This window comes from Psammomys obesus, unplaced genomic scaffold (genome assembly GCF_907164565.1).
Source record: "Psammomys obesus unplaced genomic scaffold, mPsaObe1.curated_primary_1811, whole genome shotgun sequence".
Lineage (NCBI taxonomy): Eukaryota > Metazoa > Chordata > Mammalia > Rodentia > Muridae > Psammomys > Psammomys obesus.
In genome coordinates, this window is record NW_026596039.1 from 15,057,693 (window position 1) to 15,068,757 (window position 11,065).

Sequence of the window (11,065 nt, forward strand, 5' to 3'; positions counted from 1 at the left end):
CTTTCTTAATCCCAGCACTCGAGTAGCAGAGGCAGGCAGATTGAGTTCGAGGCCAGCCTGGTCTATAGAGCGAGTTCCAGGACAACCAGGACTACACAGAGAAACCCTATCTTGACAAGCCAAAAAGGGGAAAAATATTAATGTTATATTTATATTTACAATAAGAAAATATGATTCTCAGAAGGGAAACTTCAATGAGACTGATTGTTATAAAACTACAAAATCACATACAAAAAATTAATTCCCATTCTTCTTTAGTTTTAGATGATTTGGATAGCAAGCTGGCTCAGGAGCAATCTGCAGGCCTGGTGAATACCAGAGCGCCATTCAGCTACGCATCAAGAACACAGTTCAAGTATTCTCACCCGAGTAGGAGCAGGCACGGTCACGTCACAGGAAGACATCAAAACTACCTCAGTGAAACTTCCAACATGTCTATCTACGACATCCTGAGACCAGGAACTCCTAGAGAAGGCTTCAAAACCTTTTCTCCCAGGACAAAGACAATTTATGATATGTACAGGACCAGGGACACCAGAGTCTTAAAAGAAGATTTCATGCAAAAGAATACGTTTGGTAGTACATCTCTGTGCTTCGACAGCCGGCAAAGATCAGCCTCACCAGCTGCCAGGCGTTTTACTGCCAGAAGTTTACACTTCCCAGCCGATACTCAAAACAAGAGTAGTTTTACTCCACTGAGGCACCAGCAAAGCCCCAAAAGGACGCCTTTATCATCAATCATATGGAACAGGTCAGATTTTTCTAGACATAGACAGGATCTGGAAGGGCCACCAGGGGTCCCATCACCAATGGACATTGACCCTCCTGATCAGTATGTATCTCCTAAGTGTTTTCAGGAAAGTAGGAGGTATGGGTTGTACCATTCGCAGAACGCTTACCAGAGCTACCCTGTAAGCACTCCCATGGATAATGCAATGGGTCTTGATGTGTTGGAGGACTCGGAGAATGTGCCATTCTACCAGCAGCATAACCCATCTGAGAGGTCTTTCTTCTGCAGTTCCTTGAGACAGAGCAGAGAGCACAGATTTGGACAGAATTCTTTTTGGAGCCAACAGGAAGAGCATTCTTCCTGGTCTGACTTTCCCCATGGCAGGCAGCCATTTCCTTCTTCTGAGAAGGACTTCGAAATGATTTCCGTTGAAGCAACCAGGGCACCATCTGTCTGCAGCCATGGTGTCCCTTCTCAGCACTGGAGGCCGCGTTCTCCTGGCTATGGACCATATGTGTACAGAGGTCAAGAAGATCCACATTGTTGGCGATCTGATTTTCAAACGTCCCCACTGGAAAGCATGGACACCTCACATGTTAATGAGAACCATTTGCCACCCCATTTTGTCACAGCAGATGGCTTTTCCGTAGCTGGCTCAAGCTTCCATGTCCAGTCTTGTAGGCTGGACTCTCAGCAGGACCACTGTCCTATAGCTGCAGCTGTAGATGAAGAGCCTTGTTTGTTCAGCAAAGCTCGGACTCTAGTGTCCGCATTCAGACCTCCCTCCCCCCTCATTCCTGACTGCCGAAGGGAGGCTCGGAGTCCCAGCTTCCAGAATCCCACAGTTCCTTTGCAGAAAATAGTCTCTAATAAGCCAGACTCTCTTCCAATAAGAAGCTGTACAGAAGTTACTGTAGCTTGTGGCCAGTCGACTGAATCACTGTCTCTTGCTGACACCCAGTCCAACATCCCAGTGATAGAAATGGACAGTGAAAAAGATACAAATGAATCTATTCCAGAGGATGAACAGCTAAACAGGAGCAGCCAGAAAAACAAGCCAAGTGGGTTACCCCAACCTGCTTCACAGATAGTGATCTCTAATGATTTACCTGATTTTCAAAGCGCCCCCTCCCAGGACTCAACCCAAAATGACAGGTATATCTTTAATGCATCTGCCACAGAGAGTTCCAGAAGATCACCCAGGGTCTTTTCCAGGAAAGGTACATCCGAAATTCATACAACACAAAGAGATAAAGGCCAGGAACTGAGCAAAAGTAAGTGTTTTCCTGGGAACAGGAAACTTGACTCAGCAGCTTCCCTGCCTTTTGTCCAAGAAAGCGGTACATCACCATCTCATCCCAACCCAAATCAAGATTGTTACCAGACAACAGGAAGTCATGAAGACACTTCAAGCATCATTAAAAACAGCCACTGGTGCTTTGAACCCACTGCTAACCAAAAGCCACAGTCCCCAGAGGAGCCCGCTCTTTTAGACCTTGAGCGACAGCGATACCCTTTCACTCATTCTGCCAATGGCAGTAAGCTGGCTGCTGGGCACACCGTCTCACAAGGCCTTTCAGGTGTGTCGTCAGGGGCACCCCAAGATTCCTTACCACTGAATGAGTCTTTCCAGGATGCCCTTCTGGCACCTTCCACTACAGTGTTCTCCAGGGGCCTTTCCGACCAAGACCCATCTCAAGAACAGAGAGAAGAAAAAGACAAGGCTATGAAGAACCGCAATGATCAGTTGGCTGTAAATTCTGGAGGCAGCCAGGAGAATCCTGGTGGTCCTGCACTTACGCATGGTGCTGTCCTCTGCCATCCATACTCTCCCTTCAGAAATGGGAGGGGGAAAGGAAGAGTAAGACGCCGCATTTCCTGTATTGAGGAGCTAACCAAAACAGAGAGCAGAGCAGCACCCACAGGCAAAGGCAATAGCCTTGCTGAGGACCAAAGCAATGTCAGAGCCCCTGAGCTCAGCTCAGTCTACTGCACCTTGCCGAGAAAATCAGCCAGCTTCCTCACACACAGCAGACAGCCGGAAAGTAAGGTAATGGCTGCTTCCGTCAGGAATGGGCCGCTTCCGTTCCAAGTGAAAAATAAAGCGGAAGTCCCCACTGGGAAGAGTGCATCTGACAAACCCGGTTCTCCTGAGTCAGTGAGTGATGCTTCAAATTCAGTCGTGGGGACACCCGAAGCCACCAAGAGAATGACAGATATGAAAGCCATCAGATCGGCTTCTCTTAGGAAGGGGCCGCTCCCTTTCCTCATCAAGAGGGCAACATCATGTCCCTCGGGGGAGCCATGCACCTTGGCTGGAAGTGGTGAGAGAGAAACGTCACCAGCCCTGGACAGGGATGCTTCTGCTGTAACACCCAGGCCTGGGGGCACCATCTTTAACTCTCTGGAGGGTGAGTCAGCATTTGGAGCGAGTACTTTCTCCGAAAGACACAACCAAAAGGAATTTGCTCTAGAACACCCTGGAAAGGATGGTGAGACTCCTGCCCCCAGGATGAGCTCATTTACCCTTTCAAACAAAAGCCCAGAGCCTTTGTGTGTAGTTGGATCAGAAAAGGAGCGTGGGAAAGCATTACATAAGTTTAAGACGACTAGCATGTTTTCTGTTTCCGGGGATGAAGAGAATGTGAAGTGTCTGGAGGTAGTTTCAATATATTACACTCTACCAAGGAAGCCCAGCAAGAAGTTCTGCAACCTCCTTCAGCAGTACACACATGATACCGATTCACTCCGGGACGCTTTTCAGGGAGAGGCTAAAGCATTTCCTAATGCTTTAGAAAGTGATGAGCTGAACTCTCCTGCGCAAGTGCAGTCCCGAATGCCTCTACTGCAAGACCTAAAGTTGCCCGTTGACTCTGCTCCGTGCTGTCTTTCTCACGACTTGGACAATCAGGCTGGCTCCCAATTACCAAACATGGAGGCCTCCAAATCTACATTAGAGGAAACAGCTTCTTCGAAGCCAGATGTTTCTCTTCATAAAGGAGAACCTAACACAGAAGAGATGTTCCCAAGTAACTTATCTGAAACAGCTGCAGATGACTCACTAAGCAGGAAGGAGAGAGGTGGGGAATTGCTAAAACAAACCCAACAGACCCCTTTACTGCTTCAGGAAAAAAGTGCTGCAGAAGAAAGCACTAAAAGTCATCAACAGCCTTTTAAAGGAGGAAACAGCGATCCCTCTGGTCTCCCATCCCACTCAGAAGATAATGCTGAAAATTCCCACATCAGAAGAAATTCTGGAACAAGCGCGGGTGGCATGGCCATTATGTCAACAGGAAGTGGACTGTCTCCTTGGAGAGATCATGCAGCGGTGGTTGTGGATGACAGTTCTCGTGGCTCACAGCCTAGGGAAACCAGTGGGACAGCTGGATCAGACTGCCAAAAGCTGACTGCCAGAACGCCCTCTGACTCAGAAAGCCAAGCCTCTGCCCTAACGCCAGCGTTGCATAAGCTGCAGCTTGCCGCAGGGGCTCAGACAGGGGCAGCAGACCCGCAGTCGGGACCCAGGCCATCAGGAAGTCAGGAGACAAATACAGCAGAGGTGAGGAAGCTTGGAGATGAAACACAAAAGTTGGCATGGGATCAACCTTTACTCCCTGGAGGAAATAATAAAAATATAACCAACACGGGTGACCTAGAAACAAAAGCAGACAGATGCTCAGTTAAACACAGAAGGGCAAGCAGAAAAATCCCAGCTAGGGATTTAAGTACCAGAAAACACGTAGCTACTGTCTTCTCCCAAAGTGAAAGCAAATCTGGCTTTCCGCGGCTATCTCTTTGCAGACCAGAGGACGGCCCACTCTCCCCTGAACCTACTGTAAACTCCACAGACTCCGCAGATAAAAGCAGCCTGACGAATGTGAGCAAATCTGAGACCTTTCTCCAGGCTACTGCAATACCCAACCCAGAACCTCCTTGTCAGTCCTGTAATCAGGAGTCTAACACTCCACCACCACATCAGAACGAGTCCAACAGTGTCTTAGAAACACCACCAAAGAGTGAGGGTTCTAAAGCCCGGACTTCAGGGGAGTCGGAAGCCCCAGCGCAGCTTACACTCGCCAGCCCCTTAGAAAACAGCTCTGACCGTCGGCAGAGGTTAAGTCCTTTACCCCTGGAGCCTGCACAGAAATCTACAATTGACTTCTCCCAGGGTCAGCTGCGCGACAGGAGTGCTCCGTCTCCTGAGCCACACCTCTATCGGTCCAAGAGTTTAAAAAACTTCAGTGTGGGTGGTGACCTGCTGTGCGCAAGCCAGCCTCCCAAAGCCAGGGGGCGCCACTTCTCTGAAAACACTTCCATTGACAGTGCTCTGAGGCAACTGTCCCTTGAAGATGACTCCTCCCACCACAGCGGCTACAGTCGAAGATTCAAATCTTTTTCTGAGCTTCCCGCCTCTTATGAAGGCGAAAGTTGGGCTTTGCATAACAGGACGCGAGTGGGCCCGAAGTCCACCTCATCCATTTCCAGGCCTATTGATTATGGGATTTTTGGGAAAGAGCAGCAGTTGGCTTTCTTGGAGAATGTCAAACGGTCACTCACACAAGGAAGATTATGGAAGCCAAGTTTTCTCAAGAACCCTGGCTTCCTCAAGGATGAGGTACTTAATGCTTCCAACCTCTCGCAGTCAGAGCTGTTAAATTCTCCTGGTGGTCAGGCGCCAGAAGACGGCTTATTTTTAAACGCACCACTTAATATCTATGAGGAGGACCCCGTGGACCCAATGGACTCGGACTGGGACACAGACACAACCACAGATGACGAATACTACCTGGATGAAAATGATAAAGAGTCAGAACTGTGAGACTTTTGCAAGAAACTGTATAATATAATACTTTCACTGTTTTTTAACCAAAAGTTTACCATTGAAATGAGTCTAAATTTATAGACAGATAAAGAAGATCCAGTTTGAGCAGTGTCTACACCAAAACAACCCATTCCTTTCTATTCCATTTTTCCCCCTTCTGAATTCTAAGAACAATGCTTATTGGTTTTGAGAGGTCTTGTTTGCTTGTTTTTCCTGCTATTTTCTTCTGGTGTGTTTGCCTTTCTTGTATCTTCCCCCAACCTTATATCTAAGCCACTTTTCAGTGTTAGCTCTATTTTCCTTATCGTTTTCACACATCTCTTACCCCTAAAGGTTTGGGGACAGGTTCAGCCTTGCTACTTGCTAATTACCCAGCACAGTCGCTAGGCTGAATTGCCTCTCTGTCCACAGCCTGAATTCAAGAGGTTAAATTTAATATAGGGAAAGCAATCGTCAGGTGAAAAACTGTCAGCGCATGTTTTCATTTATGCCGTGCCACAGAGGCTGGAAGGGGACATCAGAGCTCCTAGATTGGGAGTGACAGGTGGGGTCGTGTGGGTAGCAACCCTGGTCCTCTGCAGGAGCTCTTAACCACAGAGCACTGTCCAGCCACAGGACGAAGGGGCTGTTCTGAGAGAATCCTTGCTCTTCTGTAGTGGGCCCTTAAACACCTGGTTAGACGACATGTCGAGGTTATGAACGAAGCATTGTGGATTTCTCTGGAACAGTTTGTGGTGGTTGGATGAATTTCTGAGCTTAGAGCGGGGACGAAACACAAACGATGCAGGCAGTGAGTGCAGCTTGGCCACGCAGACAAAAGCTAATGGGTGGAGATGACAGAAAGCTCTTTGCTGGACCAGCTTTATTTTGCTGCTCTCTCCACAACTGTCTTTCCCATCTCCCCAGACCTGTGCTTTTTTCATCTCCTTATTTATAGCCCAGGCTGGGCCTTCTTAAACTTCTCTTACTTCATGTCTTTGTAGTTTGGGGAATTTTTACATGACTTCGGGTATATACATATATAAAATAGAGACACAAATCAAATATTCACTGATAACTCAAATTTATTTTAAAACCAGTTTCTGGCTTGCACACAAATTTACCATTTGTTTAAGGTAAGAACAAAACATATACTAATGAGCTAGATGTATCTGTTTGCCTAGCACAGAGCAGTCTGAGGACAGGCTAATGTTACCCACTTGCTGGAGAATAAATTGAAGAGAAGTCTTTGTTGCTGTAATTGCTCTTCAATATGAGCAGAGATCTTGCCATGTGCAGTAAAAACATCGCAGAACTGTGTCAGATCTCCTCTCCCCACTTTCCTTTCCTCTCTCCCTGCACTCTCTTCTCTTCTTCCTCCCAGGACAAGGTGTCCATGCTGTGTGTGTGAGCCAAGGCTGCAGTGAAGCCACACCAGGCACCATGGGAAAAGCAGGGCCAGGATTCATTACATGGTTAATTTTGAATTGTTTGTTGTGTTTGTTCAGTGCACTTTCAGAAACTTTTACTGCTGCCATTTTTTTTTTGTAACCCCACATTCAGTTATGCAACCCCATAAAGAGTGAGGGCACACAGTCTAAGAAGCTTTGGGTTAGGACACGAGAAGGATTTTAGTGGGAACCTTGGAAGAATCCTTAAGATGCTGGATCAGACACGATGTCTGGGAACCACTTGGCTCCTCTGCTGACCCATCCTTCAAGCCCTCAGGAACATCTAACTCAAAACTCCTAATTTACTGTAAGCCACGTGTGATACCCATTGTCAATTCGGCTTCCTACCTCTTTAGTTGCTACCTAGAAAAATCTGGAGCTTTCTCGCCTCTAATTCAAGATCAAGGTCTATGGTTGAGGCCGAGGGTGATGGAGACCTGAGCAGCCTGGGATGACAGGAGTGGATTTTGTCCTATATAGCTGTTTTCTGACATACTTATATCTTCCAGATAAACTGAAGCTAAGGACAGGTGTGGGCAAAGGGTACAGAGATCTGGCGCCGACACAGATGCAAGAAAGATCTATATTATTATTATTATTGCCCTCGTAATCATTGTCTGGCCTCAAAGCCCCACGCCTGGGCTAGTTTACATTGGTCCCGTAAGACTCAGAACTAATAAAGGTGAGGTCACTGGCATTTCCTTCAGCCTGTCCGCTCAAACTTTGAGCTCCAGCCAATTTGAAGCTCAAAAAGATGCCTAAACCAACTGTCCTGAACTGATTCAAACTTGAATAGTAAAGAAAAAAATTTGTCTAAAAACAAAAAACTTAAGCACATGCCTTTCCTCTTGCTGTTTACCTGATTATTTGAGTAAACCTCTCACATATTATGACTTTTGTGTGACTTTAATATATTCTGAGATATTTTAACAGTAAGATCTTGGTTGTTGTTTTTTTTTTTTTTTTTTAATGATCACCATGAGATACTATTTCAGTAAATATTTTGAGCCTACATGAGTCTGCAAGAGGTGACACAAAGTCGGCTTGCTTTTGAACAAGGTGAGGCTCTGAGTGGGGGAAGTGGGTAAGAAGGACAGATGCTTTGGAGGCCCTGACTCTGCGCCGGAACGTGCTTTCCATATGGAAAGGTTCCTGGCTGCCCCGCTTGTCTGCACCATGTGTAAGGATCACTGCTTGTGGGGTGAGGGAGGAGAAAAACGGTGATTTCACAAAAATACAACAGCACCTTCACTGTCCTAGAGTTTATGAAGCACTTCGTTGAAGAAGTCTAGAGTCTGTCTTCGTGTTGTAATACGTAGACTGCTTTTTGATGATCATTTTGGGCACAGCTGTGGTAACTTTAATGATGGTCATTTCATATTTTTCCTAAACTATATAATCATTTATAATATATAAATATATATAATCAATTACAAACAGTAAAACACTAATTGATCAATGCTAATAAGTTCCTAGGAAACTACTAGTCTGCTTAAATATTAGGTTAACACGGCTATAAATATTGTGTTGTTAAATTTGTTTTACGTGGAGTTTAGGAAGATTATTTTATTTTTTAGATACTCCCATCTGAAGTTTACTCTCCCATCATAAATACATTGATTTTCATAAAACTCCCATTGCTACTAACACGAGTTTGGTGTTAAGGAGAATGTCAAAAGGGAAAACTGGTTTGTATAAGAAATAAAGGTGGTTAACAAGGTTGCTGAAAGAATTCTACTGCGGTTGTGGAAAAGATGAGGATCAAGTGGAAAATCCACAGCGCTGTAAAAACAAGCGTCTCTATTGACTGCTGTTGTGTTCTACCAGGCCTTACTGCTTAGAGCTTATTGTCTATAGTGGAGTCTTGGGATGCCCTACCTACATGTACAGTATAGATACGTAAATATATTAGTTTGCAAGTTTGCATTACTGCTTAATGGCCCTTTGTGACCAATAATTCCATTCCGAAACAATAAGCCATAATCAGCACCTTTGTTAAAACTGTCAAGACTCCTCTTACGGTTTTCCTCAGATCTGTTCCCAAAGCGTGGACTATGGACTAGAAGGTGAAATCTTGTAATGATGCTTTTGTCGAAATAAAGAACTTAAGCACATGCACCACGTGGGCTTGTCGTCTTTTTGGGGTTGTCTTGCTGGATTTGTGGGGACATACACTCTAGGCAGCCCCACCACTAAGCCCCAACCCCAAACAGTTAGACTTGGTTTTATTTCCTGTCCTCAGATTAGTTTTTAGTCTTTTAATGTGTATGGGTGTCTTGCCTGCCTACTGTGCACCGCGTGGCATTCACAGGCTAGAAGAGAGCGTCAGATCCCCTACAACTAGAGTTACAGATGGTATGGAGATGCAGTGTGGGTTCTGGGAATTAAACCTGGGTCTCTGGAAGAGCAGCCAGTGCTCTTAACTGCTGAGCCATTTCTCCAGTCCCTCAAAAGATGTTTTTTTTTTTTAAGTGTGAAGTTTTCCAGGAAAATTACTAAGATACTGGGGAAATGTCCCCAGTCTTTCTGGGAGAGATTTCCCCAATGGATGATTTAAAAATGACAAGAGCAGCTTGCTCTTCTCTTTCATAATACACATTCAAAGTAGACTACCAGCTCTGAGACATCAACGTGCCTGGCTAAGTAACAGGAGAGACATGAGAAAGGCCTGACCTCCCTTCCTGGAGGGTCTCAGGCATAGGAAGCAGGAGGCAGCCCACCGTGAATTGGGGCACAGCCCACCTAAGAGCCCCTCAGGTTGTTCTTTGTAGCTTAAGACATTCACTTAATGAAAGTTTTCATTTCTCAACTGGTCGAAGAAATCAATTGCTTGGTAGTTCCTCCCCCTGCCCCCAAACAGGTGTTACTTCAAAAATTATCTAATTTCTTAGACATTTCACTATCACCCAGAACCAGATAACCCCCAGCTCACTTCTCTGGGAAAAGAAAATTTAACTTCATTTTGGCAGAGAGTGAATAAAATGCTCTCTACACAGGTGTTCGTGCATGTGTTGTTTGTTTATGAATGCTTACAGAATCAAAACATTCCAACAAAACTCCAGGAAGCAGTGTGGAAGTCACAGGAAGTTACTCTACGCTGCTGCCCCTCAGTTTACAGTGTATCCCAGGCGCTGGCGAGGCGTCTAAACTGGAGTGCTGTCTAAGCCCTCCACAGGTGGAGCACAAGCTAACTCACGTCCTGGGCACAGTGGAGTGCCCTGGGCTTCCTGTGCCTCCTTCACACTGGCCTCTCTACCCTATCCAGCCGTTCTTAAGAGGGTCGGTGACCTGGGCCCAAGCTCCAAGTGCTCAGGAGCTCAACTGCAGCCTGGGGAAGGCAGAGGACAGGTCAGAATGGGATTCGGACCTGATCTGGCTTGAGATCTATCGGGAGGGGCAGCTCTTCATCTGTTCTGTAGGCTGAGGTCCTCCAGATTTCTCAGCCTGGGAGAGTCAGTATTTCCTAAGATTTGAATGCTATGCAGATAAGAAGAAAAAAAATAATTACCAAAAGTGAACAAACTGGGGCTGAGGAGAGATGTTCTTTCTGACTCTTGAGGCTCAGGAGCGGGGTGCCCGGGCCACCCATCCTACCTTTCCAAAGTGGGTAGGGAGGGAAAAGTGCCTAATTCTGAGAAGGTTGTCCACACAGCTCAAGGGAAGGCCCAGAGCCGGCCTTCTGCTGCCCAAGTGACCAGAAAACACTTGAAAGAGAAGGGACAGAAAGGAAACCATACTCTAGGGACGCCATCAAGAAAGACTGCCAAGGACAAAATAAACGTGACCCAAGACCAGTGAAATTCCTCACGGGGAAGCCATTCCTCTTGTTCCACTTGTGGCACTGGCAACCAAACCCTGGGCCTTGTACACTGTAGGCCCCATCCCAAACCTGAGCCTGTAACGTTTAAACCCGTTTTGTTGTGGTTGTTTCGTTTGTTTGTGCCAGACTGGGCTTGGTAGTGGGCACCTTTGATCCCAGCACTTGGGAGACAGAGGCAGGCCGACGACAGTGAGTTAAAGGCCAGCTGGTTTACAAAGAGAGTGCCGGGGCAGTAGGAGCTAGAGTGAGACCCTCCATCAATT

The 11,065-nt window shown here is 46.3% G+C and overlaps 1 protein-coding gene across 2 annotated transcripts in view; it reads left to right on the forward strand.

Moving 5' to 3' along the window:
* Exph5 (exophilin 5) overlaps positions 1–9,091 on the forward strand; it is a 31,971-nt gene extending 22,880 nt beyond the window's left edge. For both annotated transcript variants that reach the window (XM_055622106.1, XM_055622107.1), the window contains exon 4: positions 259–9,091. In XM_055622106.1, the coding sequence (XP_055478081.1) occupies positions 259–5,549 (5,291 nt within the window). In that variant the 3' untranslated portion in view covers positions 5,550–9,091. The remainder of the gene's footprint in view (positions 1–258) is intronic.
* Positions 9,092–11,065: the final 1,974 nt, after the last annotated feature.